General features: G+C 38.9%; 1 protein-coding gene across 1 annotated transcript in view; it reads left to right on the top strand.

Moving 5' to 3' along the window:
- METAP1 (methionyl aminopeptidase 1) overlaps nt 1-26,293 on the top strand; it is a 28,569-nt gene extending 2,276 nt beyond the window's left edge. The window contains exons 2-11 of the mRNA XM_086463922.1: nt 8,212-8,263; nt 10,580-10,692; nt 12,027-12,087; nt 13,252-13,343; nt 14,037-14,120; nt 15,640-15,778; nt 19,171-19,302; nt 21,763-21,906; nt 24,038-24,103; nt 24,256-26,293. Of these exons, the coding sequence (XP_086320048.1) occupies nt 8,212-8,263; nt 10,580-10,692; nt 12,027-12,087; nt 13,252-13,343; nt 14,037-14,120; nt 15,640-15,778; nt 19,171-19,302; nt 21,763-21,906; nt 24,038-24,103; nt 24,256-24,416 (1,044 nt within the window). The 3' untranslated portion in view covers nt 24,417-26,293. The remainder of the gene's footprint in view (nt 1-8,211; nt 8,264-10,579; nt 10,693-12,026; nt 12,088-13,251; nt 13,344-14,036; nt 14,121-15,639; nt 15,779-19,170; nt 19,303-21,762; nt 21,907-24,037; nt 24,104-24,255) is intronic.
- Nucleotides 26,294-27,399: the final 1,106 nt, after the last annotated feature.

Below are 27,399 nucleotides of genomic sequence, written 5' to 3'. Positions count from 1 at the left end.
CAGCGAGGACCTTCAGCCCCCCCCTTAGTACCTTATGTGGGGCCCAGCACAGGCTGCCCCAAGGTTCCAGCTCTCCCCATCATCTGGTGTGTGTGACTGAGGAGACTCACTGCAGTGCTCTGCCGGTGTCTTGTGAGCAGAGTCAGGAGGGTAGGTGAGGTGCCACTGACAGCCTGGCTGTCTGTTCAAATAAGCATGTGATAGGCAGAGGAGTCTTAAAAGCCAGGAAATTTTCTCTGACCTGGAGCGAGATTCAGCTGACAGTACTGGACTGGTTAGCATTTGTGAAACTTTTCTGAAGTTCTCTCTGGTGGTTTTCTTTCCATTGTGGTATTACATGCGTAAATAACTGTTAAGTAAGGTAGTGGGTGGCTCTAGGATGGCATTCCGCCTCACAGCACAGCCTGCACTGTAGCTGGCACAGGCCGATTCCCTCCCTGCAAGGATGAAGGTTTCTACCCTTTCCATTAAGCTGGCCCTGGTTCTTTGGTGAGCCATTTCTGGGGTTTTTAGGGTTTTCTTTTAATGGAGGAAAAGCAGTTGCATTAAATTTTCTGCTAGTTTAGCTCCCCAAAGCTGTGCACTGCAGGATCAGAAAACACCTTTGTGCTTCAGGAGCATGCTGCTGAAGAGCACGTGCCCGTTGTGGCCCAGTTTGGCATAGCCATAAAGTCAACCCATCCTTTATCACACGCGGCCATGTTGGCTGTGGGTATGCAGGCGCTCACTCTGGGCTGAGTGCAGGATGGGAGTGACAAGCTACTTGGCATCTCTTTGAGGGGTAAGCGCATCTGTATGGACATGCACACTAGATTAATTAATTTGCTTGGAAACCTACAATGACTTGTTTGTACAACCAAAACTCCAATCAGAGCTAAACCCAAATTGGTAGGAGTTTCATTTCTCCAATGCTAAGAATAAACAACAGAAAGCTGTGAACTACTGTAGAAGGGTAACCAGTGTGGAGCAATGTGTTTGGATTATAAATAGTAACATACAATTTGTTAAGAAATACTAATGCAGGTGGCATAGGACTGAGAACCTCTGTGTAGTGAGGAGATTGATTAAGCATTATTTTCTGTCACTGCACGTAGAGAATTGAAGTGAACTTTTCAAGTAGATTGTATCAAGGCAGTGATTTCCCCAGTGGATTTATCATTTGAGTTTCTCCATTCCTTGAGAAAGGACATTATTCTGGTCATTTATTTTTTCCCCCTTTCTGCATCAAAAGGAGTACGTCTCAACAACATGCCCTGAAAATGCTTACTCTGAAGTAATTTGACATCCTTTGAAATTCCTTTGAGCCAACACTTTTTCATCTCTGGGTGTCGTGCTCCTTGGAAACTCGGTACAGCTATTGGGTAACAGTTGTGCTCGTGGGTCGTGGGTGGAAAGGGGGCCAAGGCAGCCGAGTTCTGGCCTAGCAGGGAGGTTTTGAACTGGTAATGGAGATGGGGTAAAGATGGCTTCTAGCAGCGGAGGAGCTCTGAGGTGGTGTGTTGAACCCGTGTTATTTTTTTTTCTTTCACTCCAAGGTATAACCAGAGGGAATATTCTGCTGAGGGATTCTGTCTGCTGTTAACCTTTAGTAAGATCTTCATTTAGCCTGGTAAATATGGTACTGTCGCTGCCAGCTACCTTCTTTTACTGTCTTGATTTCTTTTTTGTAGAGACTTACTACAATGTTGCATGTCTTTATCATCTTAGACTGAATTACTGTATCTCACTGTATCTTCTGAATGTGGAAATAACACAGATGCCCAGCATCACATCTCAAGTGTGTTGTTCCTTTTAAGAAGATGAATTTGCTATTACGAAATCTGCCTTTATAGATACACATCAGTTGTGTGTGAATTATATGTAGTATACATAAACAGTTTGTGTTTAAATAAACAAACAATTTACATTCCTTCTATGCCTTCTACAAGCTGCCTTCCTACAAGCAGAAGGAAAGTATATCTGTTCTTGAGATCTCCAGTTACCGCTTTTACATGAGCCTTTTAATTGTAAATTGACCTCTTATTAATAGTTTTGTGTTTCTTTCATGAAAACTTCCTCTGTCATACTATTTATATCTCTATAAGTGTCTCAGATGAAACAGAATAGTCTGAGGTTTTCTGTGGTGTGGACTGGATGCTGGTGTGGGGGCATTTCTCCAGCTGAATTCAGAAATATTTGTTCCTAGCCACATACTGGAAACATACTCTTGCTATAAAGTCAGTGGCCTGTGGTGCATTTTTTTTTTTTCTCCAAGAGGTGGAAGCCACAGATTGCTACAGAATAGTTGTCCTAACTTACTCAAGAACGGTTGTCCCTTCCTGCTTTGTGTGCCTGTGTGGTGTCAATCCCAGAGGTCCAGGTATATCAAGTGATCATAACTTGACAAGTTATAGAGTCAAAAGTGGGGACTGTGACACAGTGAAGCTGCTGCATGAAAGCAACGGTTGGATGGGTGTTTGAAGGGAAACAATTTCTCTGAACTGTACAGTAGGCAGCAGCATCTCTCTCGTAATGGTGGATACCCACCAACGGGGCTCTTACCATTTGAGGTGGGATATGACTTGTTAAATTCCAGTGACAGGAAAGAAATGCTGCTCTGTTTTCTCAGTGGGTTTATATACTGATCGACTCCTTTCTGGAGACATTTTCACTGATACTCGGACCTGGGCGCTTGACAGCTTTGGATACTGAAGGTCACAGTAACTTGAGGAAAGAGTGTGGTCCTGAAGAGAAGAGTGGTGTTGTGCTGTCCCCCACTTTGCTGTTTCGTTTCACCTTCAGTGTCGTGGAGGTGGGGAGCGGGGAGCAGCGGACCTGTGGACGAATCTAATTTTTGTCTTCTCTCATGTCAGACTGTAGGACATAAATGCCATATTTCATTCTTGGTTCACTGTTCTTTGCTGTGCCTAAAATAGGCTGAAACCTGCTCTTGGATCCAACTGCAACACATACGGGTTTCTTTTGGTATAAATGGCACTCTGCAGCTACTGCCTTCTAGGTCTTTCAACAGATTCCCTTCAACAGGAAGGTGACGTTTTTAATTGCCTATAAATCACCATAAATACCTGTGTCTGTGGTGTATATATATCCTGGTTATTGTTGAAGCACAAATGCTGAGCCGTGAAATAAGACTTCAGACTCCTACAGGCAGGCTTTCTGAGCTAGCATTCAATATACTGAAGGAATGGTCCAGTTTGAATTTCTTTGGTCTGTTGTTCCTTTGCAACTCTCAAAAATCCCTTGTATATCTCCATAAATCTGAAGAGTTGCAAAATGCAGTCCCTTCCTCAAAGTAAGGGGTCTGTCATGTGAGACCAAGGTGTCTCTGGGTGAGATCAGGCTTTAGATGAGGGAGAAAGCCAGTGTTGCTGATACCAAGGTGCTGCATGTCAGTGCTTCCCTTGGATTTGAATCTGAAAATACGTGTTCAGCTCTTCTGAAAAAACTGACTAGTCGCGTATGCTGCTTAGACTAGTTTGGGAATTTTGCACAGAGTTTTTCAGGCCAGAGGCTGTCTCTGTAGGCTTGTACCGCACCTAGAAGAACGGGGTTCAGCATGCTAAAAACATGCAACTGGTTTTTTTTTTGAACATCAAATGTATTAACAGTTGCATTCCTCAGCATACTTGTATTTATGGATAAAATGTACAGTTCACCTGTATTGTATTAAATATATATAGATATGATAACCTGATATTTTTCTTAAGCTAAATGCCATACACATAAGCTTTTTTGTCTTCTGTTTTGCATACCTTCAAGGTGTTTTTGTTAAAAACGAGTTCTCATTAAGCAAAACTACATGATCTCAGATTAAGCCCAAGACAATTTTACATTGCAAAGGACATTTTAAAATTCTATTTAAAAAATTCTCAGAATATTTTTTAAATACAGCATACTGCTTGGCACTGTTTCCTAGATGTTTGCCCATTACAATTCAGGGTATAATGAAATGCAAAGAGACAGTTAGTCTGTCCCCACAGTCTCGATTCCAGCTGTCCTTTTTTTTTTTTTTTTTTTTTTTTCTTTTTCGCTCTGTAGAATGGGTGTTTTTTGGCTTTAAATGATGAACACAGTGGATGGAGAGGGGTAATTTTGTGGAAGTGGAACATGAACTCGTGGAATTCTCAGTAACGGTACAGTGGGGTGGGTTTTGTATACCTGCTGATAGGAGTATTTACAGTGTCAAATGCCAGGTTGTATAAAGCAGCAGCACCCAAAGGCAAAGGGGAGCCTGAAGAAGAGTTCAGCCTTACGGCTGGAAATTGCTGACAGAGAGTTGGCAGAGCTATCTTCAAATGAGCTGCTACCTTGCAAAGGCAGTTCAGAAACACAATCAATGAGTATGCCTTGAATTCTGTGTTGTGGTGCCTGCATAGCTTCCTGTACTTGGGTAGCTTATTTAAAGCCACTTTGGTTATGACTGTGCTATACAGAGGTTTGCAGTGTAGTTACATTCTAATCTTGGTTGATTTAGCACCCTTTTCTCCTCTGGAATTTGCAGTTGGCTGTGCTTTTTTACATCTTAATCAGGTTGCACGGATACATGAACCGAAAGAATATGAAGCTTCCCATTACTACTGTAAAGATGACAATAATAACAGGGAAAAAAAATTCCTTGCTAAGTAGCTCAATAACTGTTTTAAAGGGTTTTGGTTTGTTTTGATCTTTCAATGGCTGATGAAAAAAAAAAAAAGCCTAAGGTATTTGGTAGTGATCATTGTGCTCATAGTGAAAACCCACTCTACTGTAAAACAAATTCTGCTATGCTGCACAATTCTGTTAATATTTCAACTCGTAAATAGAAGTTGGGCTGAGTACTTAAGGTAAAAATCATTTACAGAAATAACACTGCTTCCGCAAGGTGATCCAAGAGGAATCTTTCTAGATCATAATGCTCATTGTGCCTTTGGTTACCTTTTGGTAAATGCACAGATTCTGGTGAACACTGGGTTGAGCTTGTCTCTAAACGCAGAATCAGTGGGATTGGCTTAAGAATGGCTTGAAACCAGAAATATTGTTAAAGGTTTAAATATGTTGGTGGCCTCTGTCTAAAAATCACAATCGTGATTCAGTGTTTCCAAGTCTGTCTTGATTGCTTTATAAAAAACACATGCAATAAAAAGAAAAATGCTTTAGGTGGAAAAGGTGGGGATGTTAATATTTGACATACTAATGGATAATGTAGTGTTTGAGATCAAATCCAGGAAGTCTTCCAAGAAACTTGAAGCCAAATCCATATTATTCCCATGTACTTTTCCCCCTGAAGCTAATTAATGTTTTCAAATGCAGCCGTGTGAGGTCATGTGTTCCTTTTTTAACCATATTAGAAAAAAAAAATCTTTAATTTCTTCATTTTAATATTAAATATCACTCTGGATATTTTTTCCTGGATTTTGTTTATTTAATAATTGAAAATTTTCTATCCTGATCTGTATATGGCATAGGAACATGGAAGAATCATTAGAGGCAGGAATGGTAATAGGAAGATTGAAGTAAATGTGTCTCAGCAGAAGGCTGAGAGGAGAAGGCTCAGCGAAAAGCAGAATTTTCACCAGAAAATTCTCCAGAAAGTGGCCCAGATGGAGAGAAAGAGGGGCTTTCTTCCATGACTTGTCAGGAAGCCTGCTGTATAGAAGGTGAGGGTGTTTGCAATATGCAGTGGTATATTGGTAGTGTTTTGTCGCCAGAGCTATGGTTCTCCAGCCTGTGAGATAGCAGCTGCCGTATTTTTATCTGGAATTGCCAAGGCAGAGCTCTGCAGGCACCTACAGTGTAGTGCTTGCGTAGTCAGTTGTTGAATATAAATAGTTTGTGTGTACCCGGTAAGTCCAGTGCTTACAGGAAGCATATGACTGATCCTACGCAAAATACAGAGGTTGTAGGTGGATGTAAAGCATATCCTTTGAGTGCCTTCCAAAAGTGTCAGACCAAGACAGAGATATTCATTGATTGTATACTGCATGTGTTACAGCCTGTGCTTACAAAAATGCTTCGGACTTGCTTTGTGTACTTGTTGCAGTTGGTTGATGTGCATATAGTGCACGTGTCTGGGATGTCCTGGTGTAGAGCAGCTTGCTTGGAGTTCTGCTGTTGTAGCCTGATGGAGCTGCTGTTCCAGAAGTAGAGGGCAAGTAAAATCTGGGAAACATCTTTGGGAAGACTCAGACATATGGCAGCCTTATGCAGGATCCTCTTAGGTTGTTTACAGCTGCAGGAAATAAAAAGCCAAAATGGAGCCTGTCAGGTTATGATACTGCCAGCAGTGCGGTGCTTGCCTGGTGCTTTCTGGTTATGGGCCGGCAAAGAGGAAAGACTGTTGGCGTCAGAGAAAGGAGTGACATTGGAGAATACACCCCAAAATTTCATGGGGAAGGAGAGAATCAATTACAACCAGTAATTAACCACAGTTGATGTGTGTCTTCATTCCTGAAATGCTCCTTTATATCCCAAGAAGTGGATTCTAGATTTGCAGGCTTGGTAGCTGCTCTAAGTCCTTAGTTCTGTAATCCTTCTTCTGCTTCAGAACAGAGGCCTGCTGTTTAAAAGGGGATTAAAACCATACTGGTGCTTCTAGTGTCCTTGACACAGGGTTTTCAGCTTTTTTAATTTTTCTTAAAATAGGCCTCAGTTAAAGCCTGCTCCTTTTCTCCCAGCTCCCCAGCAGAAAACAGATAATAGTGCAGTGCAAAGGCCCATGTATGCAGTGGGTTGTACAAGTGTGACAGTAAACCCTTGCACTGCTTGTTCAAAAAGATGTTCTCTCTGGTAATCTAAAGTGTTGGTTTCAAAGCCTCTTGTTGCCCAGACCATTACGTTGGATCGTGGCACATTGAATGCTAGGCAGTCCAGAGAATGTGGTGACTTCAAGTGTATGGTGTAAGAGAAGACAACAAACAACTGGTTTTGGTGATGAGGGAAATGGCACGCAACAGGATCTCTTTGAACGTAGGGATACTTGTGCACCACTTCACAGTGGTCTTGTGGATACAATTTGATAACTACTCCTTGCAAGACTACAGAGAAAATGGATCTACAGGAGTAGACAGTTAAGACTGCTCAGTAGCAACCGTGAAGCAGGAGTAGAATGTTATATGCCAGGCTTAGTTTACAGATCTGTTGTCTTGGATTGGTTGAGTGTTGTGTACATTAGATTGAATCAGTTATTGGCTCTGGATGGTAGTTTTACAATGATGATTCAGCATTAGTATTGTCTTCCCTTATAAAGGAAAACAGTTTGCTTCCTGCCTCTTTCTTCAGAAATTCAGCTGTTAACTGTAAATGATTGGAATTAGCTGTTTCCTAATGGTTGTTTAGAGTGCACATAGCCATTGAATTACTTTCTGCTACAAACCCAAGTAATTTCCTAATTAGCACCTTAAAGGATCACCTTTAATGCTGCCTTCTGCAGCTTTTCTACTTAAATGTCTCCTTTTTTCATGTCTTTCCTTCATCTTAGCCTTTCTTTATTCTTCTCCAGCTGCCAGCTATTTCCATCTGCCCCTTTGCTGATTCATTATTCATCACATGAACTGTTCTATTTGTCCTTTGGAAGAAGAGAAAAAGACAAACTCCTTCTTGACAGTCACTCTTTTCTTGATTTCCATTTCAACTTTCTCTGTTTATTTTTTTCATTTGCTATTTCTATTCAGTAGCCCTTAATCTATAATTTGTTCCCCTGTGATCATGCTGATTGGCATCTGTTGCTTTCCTGTGCTGGGGAAGGAGGCAGAAAGGATGTGCTTAGCAGAAAGAGATGGCTTCTTGTAGGAGCCAAGGGAGTACCATCCTGCTGCTCCAATGTTGTAAGATCTGGTATGGAGATAGACCAGAAGAACTCTTATCTCTGTGTTTCCATGAACAGCACAATGTTTCAGCCAACCTGTAGCAGCCATGGCATTTAGTTACTCATTAAAACAACAAGGGGACAATGTTCAGTAGATAGGATTTGATCCGTGTGTTTCGTTGTGATGGATGTGTCTGTTTGGCTATGCTTTGTGTCTCTTCTGGCTCATAAGCTGTTGAATGTAGTATTTTCTATTGTTAGCAATAAGACTGGCAGTTACAGTATCACTTTCTGCATGTTGCTACAAGGGTTAATAAAATCTATCTTTTAGTTTTAAAATACAGTTGCTTTTCTGTTTTGTGGGGATAGCATGTCTGTCCCAGATAACGTTGCTTTAAAATATATATGGTTTTTGTTTGCAATTCTAGGAATGCTTTAAGGGAAGCTGGGCCACTCACAAGTTATTACACAAGAAAGCAAGTAAGTACATTTTTTTTTTTTTAATCCGTTTTAATATTGGTTTGAATTTTTGTCCTCTGCAGCCAGCACTAGGTGGCCCTGCTTGAGCAGGGGGTTGGACCAGATGACCTGCAGAGGTCCCTTCCAACCTCAACTCTTCTGTCTTTCTTTTTGTGTCTAAGAACAGTATAGATGTTTTTCAAGATATTTAGCACTGGATTACACATGTATGAAATTCTGTCCAATCCCTGGTAATCTACAGATCTATGTAAAATTTCAGAGGCAGCGATACAGAAATCTCAGTTTCTGTTACTGTTTCTATTTGTATGAAGTATTCCTTGAGCCACATTGCCGGGTATATGGACAGAGAAAGAGAAATGCTGAAATACAGGGCAAGGAGAATAATAAACCATTATTGTAAGGCATTGCCAGGCTTGTTCCTTTATAGCATTTTGATATTTGATGTAGTAAAAGGCAGTAAAGTAGGAAAGGTTCTTGTGAGTCTTTGTGATTAGACACTTGCTGGAATGCAGGCAAGCCAGTCAGAGTGCAGCTGTTCTGTACATTTTGGGCGTACCACTTTGGTGCAGAAAAAAAAGGAAAATGCTTTTGTGCAGTGCTGCAGCCATTGATAGGAGGTTGTATCATAGGATTTTGCTGAGTTTAGTTGAAGGTTATAAGAGTATCTGTATGCCTTAGTTACAGCTGGTGGCTCTGGTACAGAAATACTAGTAGACCCGTAGATTCTCGCTTACCTGAGTAGTAAAGATAATCCATGAGTTTAAAACCAAATAAACAAAAAGAGCAGACCCCAGTTCTGTCCCCCTTGCCTTCTCCCCCTGCCCATCTTCATCAAGCCCTGCTTAAAAGGGAGGTAGGATTAAAAAGTAAGTGGCATGGCAGAAATTCAAATCCTCAAGTAATTTACCTCCTCCGTTCCTGAAACCAAGTAAAACTCCTTTCTCCAAAGTGTTTCATGGTTAATAGGTTGGAGTAGCACAGACAATTACAAATGTTTTCCTTCTTTCTACCTTCCCAGTGTAGGGGTCTCACAGTTCACACTTGCATTCTCTATCCTGTTACTTTGTACCTACATGGGTATGAAACTGTCTTTGTTAGTAGTTCTAGTAATCCTTTGGTGCAGTCTTCTAATGCTGTTGTTTATCTGACAGCAAATTCATTTATGGTTCCACTAAATCCGTGATCTTGTTGGCTTCCTGGATAACTGCTGAGCCCGAGCTGAGCTGGCTTGGTTCTGATAGCTCTCAAGACGTCAATGCAACAACCTACTGAAGCATCTCAAGGGAATCCAAAATACCGCTTTGTTAAAACTTTGGATTTTTGAATTACTGTTTCTCAGTGGTTCATCTAAACTGAATGTCATGTGAGCAGATGGCTCAGATGTCAGCCACAGAGACTCTGAGGAATTCGTGCTAGGGCTTCCTATGGCAGACCTTTTGCCATCTCTTCATTCTTGAGAGATATAAAAAGAGAAAACAAACTTAAGTTATCAGGTTATGAGTTAAAGATTAATGCTACCATGCTCGCTCTTAACCCTTGCCTCCTCTTTCTGAGTAAATACTTTTCCTTTTGGTAATGCTCACGATCTACTTGCTTCAATCCTTTGTGTAAACACCTTCAACCTGCCCTGTTAGGACTGCGTTATTTGTGAATGAAGGCAGTCACTGGACCACATCAGACTTGAATTTCACGAAGCTGAGAGTGCTGGGAACCTCCAGCAGATTGGGACTGTCTTGTAAGGTGCACACACTGCCTGTCCTGAAATGCAGCAGTGGCAGCACCTGCACTCTCCATCAGATCTGGAGGGGTAGCAGGCTTCATACATTGAAACTTAACAGTTGTATACCCTCCTTCCCACCCCAAGTCATTTCTGTCACAGAAATCAGAAAAGGAACATTCCTCCACAGTGCAAGAATGTTAATTGAAGAAAAGCAGAAATAATGTGTTTTTTTTTTTTTTTCCCAAGAATTAAAACAAGCACAGAACTATGTTTTAGAACAACAAATGAAGATCAACTTAAATGATTACTGCACTTAATTTGTACATTCAGTACTGCTGTCCTGACATTCCCTAGTTTGCTATTGAATAAAGACAGTCGGCAGGATGTGAATTTTGAATGTGAAAAACTTAAGGGCAGTACAAAATGGTAACTGCTACTTACGCTTTTGTATATTAGCATCTAAAATGCCAGAAGGAGTCAAATCTAGACTTATGTACTTGTAACTCGCTTTCTGGAGCTACAGTTCTTATTCTTGGACTGATTTTGCTGCTACAATTTCTTTTTTCTTTTTTTTTTTTTTTTTTTTGTCTTTTCAGAAGATGAAAAAGCTAAGCGTGAAGTTTCCTCGTGGACTCTGGAAGGTGACGTTAACACGAATCCCTGGTCTGGTTATCGATATACTGGTAAACTCAGGCCACACTATCCACTGGTAAGCAATAGGTGCTGCGCTATATTCCAGCATTGCTATGTTCTGTAGCAACTAATGGATCAGTCCTGACCTGATTACCTTCCACATTTTAGCTGAGAGAGGAAAGCTTCTTTTACAATCTGAACCTGATGGCAAGGACATGTATGACTGTATCTTTACTGTGGTTCATTTTGATTTAACTTGATCTGTCTCTTCGTATATTTAAAATTAGTGAAATGCCTGTGAAGTAACATGCATCAGTAACAGACTTAAACTCATACCTTTTGGCTGTACATTTTGAGATTTGTTCTGCAAAAAGCTGCTGCTAGTTCAGATGATGTCTTGTCGTAGCTGTTTACTGTTCTCACCAATAAAGGAGCAGTCTGTTTCAGAAGAAACTCAGGTGAATTAATTTAGAATTTAAATAAATGGTTTTATAGTCTTTTATGTAAATGGTTTGAAATAACCTGGTGAGTAGGCTGGTGAACAGCTCTGCTGAAGGAACAGAGGTTGTAGTAATCTCCAGCACTGGAATGAGGTCAGTAACATCTTCAGCTGTGAAAGGTGGGTTTAGAAGATGACCTCAGTATAGCTGTATTTTTTTAATTGGTACAAGTTTGTACGTGGAATAAGCCAATTTTTTTTACAGGAGTAATGGCACTTTATTTACATGTGTCTTTTCTAATTTACCTGTGCCAGAAATGCTGCCCGTGTGGCATCCTCTCTATAGTCTTCTCCATCTGTTACAGGCTCATCAGAGAACAGATTAACAGAGCCTGAGCCCATGTGTGTTTGTTAGTGTGGTTGGAGAAAGGGTGTTTCGGCTATGTCATCGGCCAAGTAATTTAGTAGTGTTATCACTGAACGTTTGCTTTTTTGTCTTCTGGCTGCTGTAGGATTGATGCAAATGAAACTATAATAAAAAGTGCTGATGACTAGGATGATGGTTAGAAATAACAATCTTGCTAGTAGATACTAATAACCAAGAGAGGGGAAGGATTTATTTGGAACCAGTGTATTAGCAGTCTGGAAAGTAGCATAATAAACACTACAATATAACAGGGATAATATGTTATAAAACTAATTTAATTTGCTTGACACATAAAAGTTGGATTTTTACAAAGCTGTGAAGTTGGCTATTACAGGTTGTAGCATATGAAAGTAATAAAGAGTAACAGGAGAATCTTTGAGAAATGAAAACTGGAACTGTTTTGGAGTGTTTGCATACTTCACAACTTTTTCAAAGTGGAATTAGACGTATTTCACTGTATTTAATTTTGCTGCAGGAGTCTTTGTTTTTGTGACTATATTAAGTATTCTTGCAACCTAACCAGCTTTGACTATGATTTATTTAGACGCCAACAAGACCTGTGCCAAGTTATATTCAGAGACCAGATTATGCCGATCACCCGCTAGGTAACTTGAAACAAATCACAATTATGGAGTGTTATGTTTGTTTTCTATTTTTCTTTTAATTGAGAAAGCATTTAAACATGAAGGAGATACTGGAGAAGGGAACCTCTTTGTTTATCTGTTCTGCTCGCTCTACCTCTTCTTCCCCCACATTAACTTACTGTTATGAGTATTTTTTTAAAAGTCCAAAGTTTGTAATGTGTCATCTTTCAAAGGTGTTCAGGGAAGAAAAGAAAAACAAACCATGCAAGTCCTAGTCCTGTGGTTAACTTCATAACAAACAGCAATAAGTTGGCTGTCACAGGTGAATTCTGCTAAGCCATTCTCAGCAACATCCATGTACCTGTTGGAAATGTGCTATAAAATAACCAAACAAAACTGCAGGGAGCAACCCCCAAAAGAAAACTGATATATGAGTTCCAATTATTTCTGGACACAGGGGGAATACGGTCAAAATCACTTGCATATTGGTTTGTTTTGGTATTTTCCCCTTTTTATGTTGGTATTGGTGCTTTGCATCTTCCAAAAAAGCTTCTATAAAGTCTGTTAGAATAATTTTTAAATCTTCAGCCGTTCTTTAGTTATTCTTTACAGAATGTAAATATTTAAACCACACAAAATACTGTCTTTTAGGGGGTCGGTCAGTTATACAACTGAGCTTGCCCAGAATTTGTTTGGAAGAATTTACATGTTTTAATCAGCTGATTATTGCAATATATAACTAGAGATATTCACAAGCTTATATAACCCTTTATGGCTCTTTTAGAATATTATTTATTACTACTTATTGTTTCCAAAGCAGCTAGGAAAAAAAAAAAAAAATTATATGAATAAAATCATTTCCTTTTTGAAGTCTGATTTTTTTGAGGTTGTGTTTTGACTAACTGGGCATGATGGTTTTATGCAGTAAGTGAGCGGGCATCCTGAGCACGTGTGGGCATTACAATATTGTGGAAGGCTTATGAATTCAAATTAATCTGGGTAATTATGATAATGGTATGACTTGGTGGGTTTGTTACTTTAGTCTGTGTCGAGAAAGTATGTATGTTTATTGCCATTGGTAAGCTAAGTAAGGTCCTTGATTGGACATGTGTAGCAATCCCTCCTCTATATAACATGGTTTTTTTCTTTCCTTTTTTTTTCTCCTCCCCCTTTTTTTCTTTTCAGGAATGTCTGAATCGGAACAGGCTTTAAAAGGAACCTCTCAAATAAAAATACTCTCATCTGAGGATATAGAAGGGATGCGAGTAGTGTGTAGGGTAAGGGGGTTTTGGTTTTCATGACGAAATGCCTCTGTTCTTTAAAAATCAATAGTGATTTCACAAGTTTGTGACAGCACATTTCAGAGTAAAAACTTTCAAACCACTTTTGAGCACTGAAAAGTAGTTTGTGAAATTTGATATTTGCTTGCTTTTTCTTTCCTTTTGGCTCCCAATTCACAGTAAACTATCGTGCAAGCAGGAACATGACTTTTATGTGTTTTCTGGCTTTGTTGGTACTAGTGAGATAATCTGTCGCTGAGACGTTGTTACCATTAAGAATATATTTTATAGTGTGTAAATGACAACAGAACTTTTTCCTCTCCTAGAGTTAGTACTAAGTAGAAACTAAAAAGCAAAAGCAAAATAGAGTCCCATCACTAAAAATTTTTGAAAAAGAGCTGTTCAGTTGTAATCACTTCTTGTGCATTAAGTCAGACTTTTCAATGTATTTAGGTAGTTCGATTTAAGTTTATGGTATTCAGGGAAATTGTGGTCCAGATCTTAATTGAAGTATTTTCAGATCTCACAGAGGTGGCTCAGTAATATAACCTGTAGACATCTTGAAGTCTTTTCAGAGCCCAGGTCTATGCTGTTTTGCTAGCAATCTCAGTGTAGCTGTAGAAAATGGGTTGCTAATCTTCTAGGTCTTCCTGGTCTTATTTTAAATCAGTACTTTTGTTTCGTTTGCAGCTTGCTAGGGAAGTATTGGATGTTGCTGCCATGATGGTGAAAGCAGGCGTAACTACTGAAGAAATTGATCATGCTGTCCATTTAGTAAGGTTTTTTAATTGTTCTTCTGGTGTTCACAAGTGCTTTCTTCTATTTTTGAATGATTCTTATGTGGTTTTTTGGTTGTTGCATGAATTTCTTTTCTTTATTTTGAACCATTTTCCAGTTTGAAGCTAGTGGGTAGTGCAGATGTTAGAAATACGTCACAGTGCAATGGTGGATTCAAAATGAGTTAGGAACTCCTGGGCCTCTCTCTGTACCGGCTCCTTACGTGATTTCCAGCTTCAGATTCCCTCTTAAGTTTGTTCACCTGTTTTCTCAGTTAGTGTCATATCATTTTCTTTCTTCTAAAATCTTTTTGCTCCACTGATACCATTATGTAAAGAACACCATATGTAGGCCATAGACTTTTTGTGCTCTGTGTTGTTGGTTTAGACATACAGAGGAGAAAGTTTAATTATTTATGACTGGGAATCAGAACTGAGGAGCCTGAGAAAGAATTCAAACAAGATGCAGTCAGGCCAACTGAAGCTGCTATCCAGCAAAGTGTTTGAAATACATGTTCACCTATTTTCCTGGCTTAACAATTCATAGATACTTGACTTGTGTAATTTTTATTTTTCTTTGCTGTCTTTTCTGTAAGGCATGTAAACTGATAATTGAGGATACTTGTGTGCACTGTGCAGAAGGTAACGATTTTGTTATAGTTAAGTTTGTTAGAAAGCTTTCTGGTTGCTGTTCTTTTTATCTGCATTTTCAGCTGTTGAGCCGAGATTGTAAGGAACTTATTCTGGTTTTTGATGAGGCCAGAGGTTTCTGTTGAACTGCATTGAACACTGAATTATTTGCTTATGCATAATGTCTAATACGAACAACTAGTAGTTAACATGATGTTATCCCTCCTCAGCAGTTTTTGGAAACTTGCATGGCAGCTTGTTGATACTGACTGATAGCCCTAATTGGTATTTTGCAGTTTTTAAAAAAGTATTCTTTTTTTAAAATTAAAAAAGTTAACACAGTATTATTTTTCCAGAATTGCTCAGTACGTCATGTAGTGTGTATGTGTATGTACCTGTAAGTATATATAAAATGTATGTGTCAATTTTGCAAAAATAAAAAAAAAGGTTATTGGAGTGAGTGCAAAGGAAGCACTTAAGGTTTTAAAGCTAGGGCTGAAAGAGTGGTGCTAAATGTTATTTTGTCTAGGCTGTATGAATTGCAAAAATACTTAGTCTTAGACCAGGTGCTTAAAAACAGTAATTGAAAATGGCTGGTTTTTAAACTGAATAAATATTGCCATGATTTGTTTTAAACCTGAATATTTCAGAATTGGTAGTTGAACATAAAAATAGTAGAAACAAAATTAAAGTAGCTTTATTTTCTTCCTGGTAAGAAGTGCAAAGGCTAACAAAATGCTGTAATGCCAAAAAATGTTTGAAGAATCTTATTTTCAAGAGCCACTGCTTTTCAACCTATCATTCTTACTGCAAAGCTGTTGTGCATATAATTTTTTGTTTTTACAGAACTTACTAATGTAAAGTGTAAATTGTGTTTTCTAAATTAGGCTTGTATTGCAAGGAATTGCTATCCTTCCCCTCTGAATTATTATAATTTCCCTAAGTCGTGTTGTACCTCAGTGAATGAAGTGATCTGTCATGGAATTCCCGACAGGAGGCCGTTGCAGGAGGGAGATATTGTTAATGGTAAGTGCTACAAAAATTAACCTTCAATGTTTCTACCTTCTATGCGGTTAAACTGCGCAGTAAGGTGAGGTTTCACTAGCAGGCAACATGATTGGAACAGTTTCTTCAGAGAGCGTTTTGTTTTCATTTACCAATTAACCTCTGCTCTTGGTGTATTTAATTTCATGAGTTTATTTGATAAAATAAGTGCAAAAGTTTGGTCCACTTCAAGAGCTTTATAATTCTTCTACCCTGATCTGTGCATTAGTATGGTGCCCGAATATCCCACTTGTGGGCTAGGTTCCAGCAGTTCCAGACTGTATAAATAGTGAATAATGTCTATACTGAATTATTCAACTGGATTAGTTCTGTATAGATTCTTAATTAGATGGCTCTAGATCTTTAAGATTTTGCTATGGGCATGATGATTATGAAGGCTGTAAAGGCATTGTATAGGTCCATATTAAAAAACTCCTTTTTTTGAGCATCTTGCAGCCTAACAGTACCAGCTGCTTCTTGTTTGTGGTACTCAAGTTACTTACACCTTCTTGGGTGGTGGGGGATACTTTTTATAAATTACTTGACCATTTTTTGTTTTCTTGTTAATTTCTTCTTGGTTTGGCAGTAAAAATTAATGACATTTGTTTTGTACATACATTTGCACCTTTGTCTATTGCATTGGATTGCTTTTTTCTTATCTGTAAATATCCAAATAAATAAATACCCAGCATATCCTAAGATTTGGCCTGTCTCTAGAAGCAGGTTGGAAATCTTTTAGATTGTCAGATATTTGATATATATTAACATGCAATAATAGCTACTAAGTCTACGGCTCAGTGCTGTGGGTACCAGCCTTTTCAGAACAAGCCTCACGATTGCTTCCTCTTTCTAGGTCAGGTTTGGTCTGGCTGATAGCTCTGAGCTGTAGCGTACGTGTAACCATTTGGCCAATGCTCCTTTATCTTTCTTTGATTTCAAAGATGATACCTTTGCACAGCTCTCTCTTGTTGCCAGCTTTTCTGGCATTGCTGGAGTCCAAGCTAAGAAGTCCAGTTAAGCTTACTAGGTTGGTTTCATCTACACAGTGCCTTACCTCTCTACTATTTGCATGCCACGGCTTTACCTCAACACTAGAAAACACCTTTTGTAGGGGAGTTTAGGCATACCTTTGTTCACATCCCTGTCCTGACTGCGCTTGCCCGAGCTTTTAGCCTTCTGCTTTATTTTGTTGAGGAAGAGCTAGATTACTCTCGTAGCTGAGTAGGTCTTGTTACAAAATGGTCCAGGTTTTGTGGCTTGAACTTGCGTTCCCCGTGGGCTCAAAAGGCTTCCAAGTCTTGTAGGCTTCCCTTCGATAAGATAGTGGATCAAAAGCCTCTTCAAAAGAAGGCACAGAACAGGGTACAAAGGAGGAGGTAGAAAAAGTACTTCAGAGGGAATGTGCCCAGTGAGCAATAGAGGGAAGTGCCCATCTTTCTCTTTACTTAAAACTTTTTTAGCCTGCTGGAAACAAAATGTGGCCATGTCAGAGTCCAAAACAGGTTTTTAGACTCACAGGAAAATGTCATCCAGAAGTTACTGGCAGGTGATGTCTAGTCCAACCCCCTGCTCCGAGCAGGGCTTCATAACATTTTCTTACCACGCTGTTCCCTGGGAGCAGATTCTTAAACGAACCTGATCTCTCTGCAAAGTGAGATGTTCTGGCCAAATCTGGCAGTGCCAAGAGAAAGTCTTGTAATCACATGGCCTATAGAGATAGCCTCTTTGCAACAAGTAGTCTGGACGCTGTGCTAAGGAGCTCTGATACACAGTTCAGAGGACGTTTATCTGGATAAGTTATCAGGGTGCTGGTTTCTGTACAGTCCTGTTGTTACATTACCAGATATGTACACTGGTCAAAATGTTCCAGTAGTCCCACACCATCATGCAGTGAGTATAATATAACCCTGCACATGCATGGACCCACAACACGCAGTATTGTTTTTGTGTGGTGTTAATTTAATCTTTACACGTTTGCCAGCACTACAGATTTACTGTTGACACCAGTGGTTTTCCTATCGAGGTTGTACTGGTCTCTCTAAGCGGCTCATATACCATATTCTTAAAGTGTTATTGCTCAGTACAGTTTCCTTCATGGCTATTTACCTGTGCAGGGGTCTGTGTATGGATTTCTTCATCAATAGCAGTTCAATAACTATTTCAGTGGTTTTGGTACTCTAGCAGCTGTTAGACCTGACGGACTGCTGACAAAGTGTGTTAAACACAAAAGTACCTAATCTACCACAGGAAATCAGCTTGAGATACAAATCTAGAATATTTTGCATGTGTTTACTCTATATAATGATATACGATGGCAGGTTTTAATTTTTTACTCAGCTACTATGAGAGACAGAATACTAGAATTAGATGACAATTATGTCTAAACTGGTAGGGCTGTTCCCGTGTTTTGTAAAAGGACTATTTGTAACAAGCATCTTGTGTGGGTATTCCTAATATGTCTTTTTTTTTTTTTTTTTTTGGAATAAGTTAAGCTGAAAAAGATTTTTTTTTTCTCATTAAAACTACTTATGCTGCTGTTTTTCCAAGAATGAGTTATATCACTTTTAGTTTACAACCAACTTTATACACAAAGCAAATGAGGTTTTGCTGCAATGTAATTCTAAACTCTTACATGTTCTTCTAAACCTTGGTTGTTTAAGCATGCCCTTCTAATTCTTGCTATTTGCCTGAGACTGAATGTTTAAATTCTTTCATTTGAAAGAAAAAAGAAGTAGTTTTAAGTCATTTGGTGTATTTTTCTTAGTCAGGAATACTGTTGGAAAGTTGCTGTGTATTTAATGTTCAAGAAATTTTACGTTTTTGATTGGAAGCAATGGGTTTTGGCATTAACTGTTTTTGCAAAGGTGTGACTTGCTATTCTAAACATGCATAGAAATCACTGAAGTTAAAATATGGGTTAAAACACGATTACATGTGTTTTAAAATTTAATTTCCCCCTATTAGTGCTGGAATTAATTCTAAGAAAATATTTTAATTGGTGAAATCAACCATGGAACAAAGAGCTACGCTTTCCTGTTTTTTATATTTACCTAGAAAACAAATCATAAGCTTGCTGTGATTGTGTTGTATTGGTGTGGGGTTTTGCTCTTCCTTTTTTTTTTTTAATTATTAAATCCAACTGTTGACCAGTGAAACACTATCTTATTAATTAATTCTGTAGAATCTACAGGATAAACATGAGAGAATTGGCTCTGCTGCAAGAGTTTACATCTGGGATTCTTCCAAAGTAATCTTGCAACTTCTTAATTACAATACTGCATTTTTACGTGTGTGTGTTTGTCCTTTCACAAATCAAGAGACAAGAAGTGAGAAATACAGTGCTAATATTACAATATGTCTGGTATTCTTTGCAGTGGATATTACTGTCTATCGTAATGGCTACCATGGAGATCTGAACGAGACATTTTATGTTGGAGAAGTTGATGAGGGTGCAAGGAGGCTTGTCCAAACAACTTATGAGTGCCTAATGCAAGCCATCGATGCAGGTAAACCCTTTGGCTATGGCCTGAAGCATTGGGGGTTTGGTTCTCAAAGATGAGTGCTCATATTTGCTACTACCTGGGAACGACTTCTGTTGTAGAATACAGAAGTGTTAGTGTATGTCACCAGCAGATGATATATATTGTGTAATACAGTGATTCTTCAAATGGCATGGTTCCGTGGGTGGTGGTTGCAACTTTTATTTGAAATGTGGGTTGACAAGGAAAATGCACTTGATGCTGAGCTGATCCACATATGATGATATTTACATGGAAACAGCCTTTTCGGACTATAAGTTTGAGTAAGACATCCTTGATCTGAGTAGTTTAGAGAACATGAAGAACAAAATGTGTTTTGGAAAACCAAAGTACGGCTTACTACTTCTATGATTTGTGTGGTGTTGCACAATGAACCGATAAGGTAAAACACTGTTTGAACGCTTAAACATACCTCTTTACCCCTGCCAAACCTGATGGTTATTTTGTGAAGCTAATTACGAGCTCTTGATTTTCAGCTGTGGGAGTGTGCCAGAGAAGACAGATCCACATCCTTCAGTACCCACAGAGCTTTAATTACATTGCTTAGATATAATTCATGACAACGTCATTGAGACATACAATGAGATAGAAAGGTAGCTAGAGAATATCATCTTCAGCTTCATTCACAAAGGAATATACTAAGTTCTCTTAGACAAACAGAGAAAACAAAACAAAAATCTCCCAAGTCCCTGGAATATTTGTATTGTCTGTACCTTTTATAGCCTTCAGCATCTTAAAATCCCCAATAAAATTTACTCACTTCATGGCCTCTAAAGACTGAGGTTTAAGGTGCTGTGTATGAAGGCTTTAAACTTGCATTTAATCAAAAGTAAATGAAAAAAAAAATATATAATTAACTTGCTTTGGTTAATAATTTGGAGATAGCTAGCCAAGCTGAAAAGACAAAAATCCATATGAACAATGTCTTGTGTACCCATTGTGTGATCAAGAAAATACTGCAGAGTTGAGCTGTGAACTATTTATTGTGGAATTACTATTCTGAAATGACCACTTTGTTTTTCAGAGCTAAATCAGAATAATGTTTATTTTTGCTCCAGTACTGTATTTTTATAGCAAATGTTATATGTGTTGTCTCTTATCTTTCATACCCTGGCTTTGATGTATGAACTATGACAGAAATTCACCTTTGTTCATTATAATAAGATTTGAATTCTCAGAGTAACTTTTCTTTACCAACTTTTTAGATGCTGTAACAGGTTTTAATGGGTTTTAGGCATTCCCTGCTAGTAGGAGTTTTGGCAGCATCTCGGCTGTTTTTAAATCATCTTAGTTTTGTGATGTTGGACCAGCAGAGCTCTAACAACAAGAGTTGTATGAGAGAGAGAAGTGGAGGGACCTTGCTGCATTGAGATGAGTTGGTTGGCATTCTCAGACCTGAAGGAGATGGTACTACTTCACAACTATTTAGCATAAAACCCAACAGATTAACTTTCCTCTCTTCCCCACCATGTCTATTTTTGGTATTTTGGGAAAAGCATGCATGTTCCAGTAATCTAAATTTCTTGTTATTTTCTGTAAATTCAGCTTACTAATTTAAGTTGTGGTTGTTTACATTAGCAGAGACCTGAAATAAATGGCTTGCCTCAGGTGACTTTTAGCTATGAACTTTGCTTAAGATGGCTCCACATAGCCACACTTGGCATCTGGCTCCTTAAGGAATAGCATATATTCAGGGAGTTGTGAATGATCTTGAAATAGCATTTACATTCTTCTTTTCTTTTTATTGGCTCAAGGTTGCTTTTGGTATGCATCTTTGTTAGCTGACAGATGAGGCGCTGTTGCTTTTATGGTATTCTTACTCCCTTGTCCAAGGGTTCAAAGTGAATTTTTCACAGCATTTTCATCTGTTTCAAACTCTTAACTTTAAGTCTTCCTAAAAAGATTGTCAAAAAAGTTAGTCCTATGAACATTCTTATCTGCTGTAGTGTTGCCACTAAAAATCTTGTCCAAGATTAGAGATACCTGTTTGTCTCCCTTCCCCCCCACCCCAGCTTGGTCCTTCACATATAATAATTTTTCCTCTTTATTTGCGTGCACTTTTCACGTAGTAGTAGAAAGGTAAGTGTATATTAAGATACAGTTCATACATTCTTTGAAAGAAGTTACCAAGTACTGTGAAAGTCTTTTGTTGTCTTTAATTTCAAACTTCAACATCCCTTTGATATATGAGCACTTATAGCCACGAAAGGAAAAAAGTAGTGTTCTTGTGAAGTTTTCTTCTTTCTCTCTTATTTTTTCTTTTATGTGTGATTCATTCCTCCCTCTCTCATGTTATTGCACTCCCTTATGTACTTGGTGGATTAAGTGATCATAGGAGGTTGCATACAGAGATGATAGTCTGAGTGCTGTTTGATGGTTAGTTATGTTGAAAAAAGCTCTATGATTTGTGTCTTTTTAATTTTGCAGTAAAGCCTGGTGTTCGGTACAGAGAATTGGGAAACATTATTCAGAAACATGCTCAAGCAAATGGATTTTCAGTGGTTCGAAGCTACTGTGGACATGGAATCCATAAACTTTTCCATACGGCTCCTAATGTGCCACATTATGCCAGTGAGTATTCATTCCCTTTGGACTGACCCGTAGACAAGCAGTGGATTGCAATGAATGAACCCAATTTACTTCTTGCTTACGTTCTAATAAAGTAGCATGTTGCCTGACAGCCATCAAGTTAGCATTTTTGCACTTGTGAAATAATTTTTTTTTCTAAACTCTGGCCCATTACATGCTTTAGGAACGTAAATAAGGTGAATATATTATATACTGAGACAGTCTGTGCCTACAATAATTGTGTTAGCTCTCATCTGTACTGGGTAAGTGCTCAATGTTTTTGCCTGAATTCCCAGCTAATCCCTTAGACGTCCTCGCCTGACACAAGTGGGCAAATGTTTCTATCCTTAGAAGGTCTAAGCAAAAACTTACTGCCATTTCCAGATGTAAATAAAAGGCTTTGTGAATGCTATAGAGGCAAAGGAGAGAAGCTTAAGTGCTAGTGGACAACTAAGCATAAAATAAATGTCATGAAGCAGTGATAAACAGTTCACACGCAGTTAAGCTGCAAAGCTCCCCTGATAGGACACTTATTTCCTCAGACCTGACAGATGCCTCCATCTTCCCATCTCCTAATGAGCTTTAACACAGGTTATAGCTATAGATTATAATCTAGCAATCCCTGACTTTTCATGTTGTCTTTTCCCTAAGTTATTCTTTCAGAGAACAGAGAAAATCTATTAATCACAGGGTAGAAGTGTATCAATTCCTGATATTTACTTTTTGTTGTGCAAAATGAAGAAAACCTGGATTCTTTGGGGATGGAGGGCATTTTATACCTATTAAAATGCAGTCCAAGAAAAAGGAAACTTCCGTCTTTCCTGGGTGTGGGAACTTGGAACTTTTTTTTTAATTGAGCCAAAATGTCTGTTCCTAAAAAGGAAGATTTTTTTTTTCTGGTATTTTTAAAATACGGCTTTACAGCAAAAGCAAAGTGGAAAGACCTGGGGGACTTAAAGGCTCTTAGAGGAAAAAAAAAAAAAATGAAGCTGCTGCTTATTTCCGGCTTTCTGTGACAGGATTTTTAAAAACAAAAAGCTCATTTTATAAGCCTTTAAATTATTTAACAAAGTTGTGAAAACTGCAGGGAATAAAGGACAAAATTTGTTCAGATGCTGAAGACTAGAAACTTACATTTAAGTGCTGAGTGTAAGAAATACCAGCAGATGATGGAGATAGAACCAAGCCCCTTTAAGTAAAAGAAGAATGTTCTGGTTGTGTTCTGTCAGCTTTATGTCTGAGATTTTTAAAGCGTCTAGATGATTTAGACAATTTAATAAATTTACACAATTAGAGTAGACCGGGGGATGGGGGATCTGTATGTAAGAATTGATGCAAATTGTCTACAGCAGCAAAGTAGCTTGGAGCTAATAGTTCCTGTGCAGTACTGGAGTTTGTTCGAGCTCTCACGTGCTAGGCTGCGTCAGATCTAAGCTGCACTGTGGTTCAAGGTGAAACAGGGCAGAGGAAAAGGGGTGAAGCCTTTCTTCAATCAAACTACACTCCTAGAGATGTGCTGTGCGTCAGTTCATGTGCCCCCATGTAAACATTTTTGTTGTATATAACATTAAAAAGTTCCAGTATTACTGTTCTGAATGCTTTTGAAGTTCTCTGCCTTTTTATGTTAGCTGAAGAAATACAGCATTATCACCTATGACCCTGTTACCCAGAGTAATGAGTGGGGCAATGTGTCTTTTTGTAAATGGAATCACGGAATTACTTAACCACTATCATATTTTGACAATTTATTGGAGCTAATGGTTCAGTGGAAGCAAATTAAGAGGTTTCAAGCCTTCTCTGAGTATCTTAAGTGCTTCTTATGCGTATTGATTTTTTTAATGATGTTTTTCATCATAGAAGTCTGCAGAAATTTCTGTATTACGTTTGTTCAGTTGGAGAGAAAGACAGCAATTGATTTTAAGGTCCTTGAGTAAATATTGCAGTGTTGGAGGAGGAGGAGAAGGAAAGAACTAAGGGAAATCTTAATGTAAAATTAAAACTGGGCAAATAAATGGGTCATCTCTGAAGGGCTTTTCTGACTTTAGTGTTCCTGCTGTAGTATTCTGGGACAAGGATTCATTCAGTTACGAAGATGGGATCACTTTTTCTAACTTCAGTGTTTATTTTATTGCAGAAAATAAGGCAGTTGGAGTCATGAAGCCAGGTCATGTGTTTACAATTGAACCAATGATCTGTGAAGGTGAGCAATTTGGCAATAGATTAAACATATTAAGTAGCGATGGAATCGGATGCTGATTCTATTCTGTATAGTTGATAGATTTTTCATTTCCCATTGAGGAACTGATATCTGTTACTTAAAAATAGTCAGAAAGCCATCATTTATGTTTTTAGGTGGTTGGCAAGATGAAACATGGCCTGATGGTTGGACTGCGGTAACAAGAGATGGAAAGCGATCTGCCCAGTTTGAACACACGCTTCTGGTCACCGATACAGGCTGTGAGATCTTGACCCGGCGACTGGATAGCATTCGTCCCCATTTCATGACACAGTGATAGTCTAGACTGAGCAGGTGGATCCGAACAATTTTTTTTTTTTTTGTCCTTGTCTCTGTACTATGCATTTTTTTTTTAAGAGTACAGAATAGAGAGATTTCATCATTTACTTTGTTCTCAGTGATTGTAGGTAAGAGGACTATCTTGAAGAACCTGACCCAATGTCTGGAAAAGCAGAGAAGAATTTAAAGGATTTCCTGCTTTCCTCCTACCTACAACACTCATGCTATATTCTTCTTTTTCTTCAATTATCTCTTTAGTACCTTTCTTCCAATTAGACCCACAATTGCTTCTGTTGTTGCCATGATATTAGCTTGAAAAGTGTGGGTAACCTTTCCCACTGGGACTTGATATTTTGGGATCCAGGGTGATTTTTTTCACCACTTCAGTGGGCCCTGTCACTCTTTGTGAGTGGCACCTGAGATTTTAAGCATTTCTAGTTCCAAAGACTTGCTCCTGCTTCTGCAGATACTGTTCTAATGGGCTGGGCCTTGTTTGTTTATCAGTTGAGAAGTGGGTAGAAGGGAGAAGGACATGCATGTTACAAAGAATAGGCTACCCTTACCTTTAATTCTGTCCCCGTCTCTCTGCTGATGGCCTCTGTGGTGATTGCAACTGTAGGTGACAACACTGTGTTAATGGCAGGGCTTGTATCTCATGCTGGAGATTTGATGGTATGGGCTTCCTACGGGGAAAATCAATAAATTTTGTCTTATATGCAGCTCCCTGGAATAAGCTGCTTCTCGGCAAAGCAGTATTTATTTGCAGGTAGTCTCCTGCTCCAAAAGCTTGGTGAAGCTGATGTATCAGAGTTGCCTAGGTAAAGGAATGAAACAAGAACCAAAAAGATCCCGTGATTCATGGGATCCCTGTGTGTACTAACTGTGGGACATTTTTAAAGGTACATCCACAGTAGCTATTTGGTATTGGATTTGCAAGACTTATGAGTGAAAATATCTCAAAACAAGTCTGAATGTGAGAAAATGAAACGCCTTCAATGCTGTGTTCATTTTCTTTTGGTAATTTTTAAACAGATCATATTTTTCCCCCTCAGTTAAGTGAGTTTCATGCTTTTGGAAAGTCTTACAGGGGCAGCTATGAGAACTTTTCTGCTCAGGCTGGGTGTAGAGTGGGCAATGCTAATATATATACTCCTTTATTTTCTGTTAATGGGTCATGATGAGCTGGAAACTCATGTTAAGGAGTGTGGATTGATTTAAGTCTCTCTCTTCTCTACCCTTTCTTTTCCCATGCCCACTTCCTTTCCATCATATTTGGTGTCTCTGCTGAGGGAATTTATTTTTTGTTCTGAATTGTAATGAAAAATTTTTCAGACTCCATTGCAGACTTAGTCTTATACCACTGTAATGCAAGAAATAGTTAAACCAATGCAGATATTAAATCATACAATCATGGGCATAAAATACACCTTTTACAAGGTGTCTGGTGAATTTGTTGCCACATTAGACCCAAGCATATGAGAGGTACTGCATACCCTTGGCTCCCCTTGGCACTGCAGAATTTAGGTGGGGGAAAGGGGTTAGTGCTTCATAGTACTGGACTCGTGTGTACTTACCAAATACCAAATTTGCCAGAAAATGTCTTCTCTGCCCTGAGTGCCTCAGACCTCTGTTGCTCTAAGAGTATCACTGCGATGTTTTCATTACCTTTATTATTGTTTTTAATTATGCAGTAAAGTGACCTGAAATGATGCAGATAGAGCGAGTGTGCGTGCGTATGCGTGTGTGTGTGTGTAGGTTTTAACAAAACAGACTAGTACTTGAGTGGAATTACCTGTGTTGAATGAGATATAATGTATTGAAAAGATGACTGTCCTGGAGGTTTGCCCACCATATCATTCACTTGAATGGTTACAACGGTCTTGCCTTTTCTATATGTGTGTGTATGATGGGGGGGGGGGGGGGGCGGCTTCATTTTTGGTCTATAAAATAAAAGTTGCAGCTGCTTTTAACAGAAATAACTTTTTGATTTGGTGTTCCAAAACCAGCCATAGCATTCTCAATTATATCCAGGTTTGCTTGCACTAGCGCAAGCCCTACTGGTAGATGCATGCAACCAGTTAAGAATCACTCTTAAAGCTGCACACGTGCCACTTGAATACCTCTTTGTCATTGCGCCAATAGACCACATTTAACACTGCATATTTTTAATAGAGGTAATCTATGATGCTGTGCATTTCTGCTTATAAATTGAAATCACAGCATGAAAACTTGTTGTTATATGTACTGTAGAGTTCATACTACTACAGTATTTTTAAACAAGTGGAAGCGTACTCATGTCAAGGGTTGAAGCTGGGTTAACCATTAACGAATGACAGATGCGCTCTATTAACTCCTCTCACCTCTCAGAAGGGGAAGGGAGAGAGAGACTTACGGATTGGGAAAGAAAACTAACACAGCTTTATGAAACAATAACAATAAAAGAAAAGGTAATAATAGAAATAAGAAAATAATGAAATATATACAAACCTGATACTGAACCCAACCCCCTGATGACAACAGCCACCACTAACACTGCAGGGCTGGCACTGGGGCAGTCCCAGGCTGGACACAGCAGCAGGCAGGGATGGGATGCAGGAGCTGGACTCAGGCACTGGATTCAGGGATGCACGGATTGGGATCGATGACAGAAGAACAGAGTCCTCCTCAGATGTCAGTCAGCAAAGAAGAGAGAGAGAATATGACGTATATGGGATGGAATACTCTGTTGGTCAGGATTGGGTCACCTGTCCAGTTCACTCCTCCCTGCAGGTGCGACCTTTTTATGTGCTTGTGCCCCTTTTCACTTCTGGGACCACAACACAGAGTACAAGATTTAGCAGTGAAAGAAGCTTGCTAGAAGCAAGTACAAGCAAGGGCCTTTCTGCACACCATTCCTTGGCATTAACTATAGACATCAGGTGTTACCACTACTGGAAACAGTCACTGTCTGGAAAAACAGGCTGTTGATTTCAGAAAGTGCA

This window comes from Leptosomus discolor, chromosome 4 (genome assembly GCF_034619465.1).
Source record: "Leptosomus discolor isolate bLepDis1 chromosome 4, bLepDis1.hap2, whole genome shotgun sequence".
Classification (NCBI taxonomy): Eukaryota; Metazoa; Chordata; class Aves; order Leptosomiformes; family Leptosomidae; genus Leptosomus; species Leptosomus discolor.
Note: the sequence above shows the minus strand (reverse complement) of the source record. Positions and strands in the feature narration are given on the sequence as shown.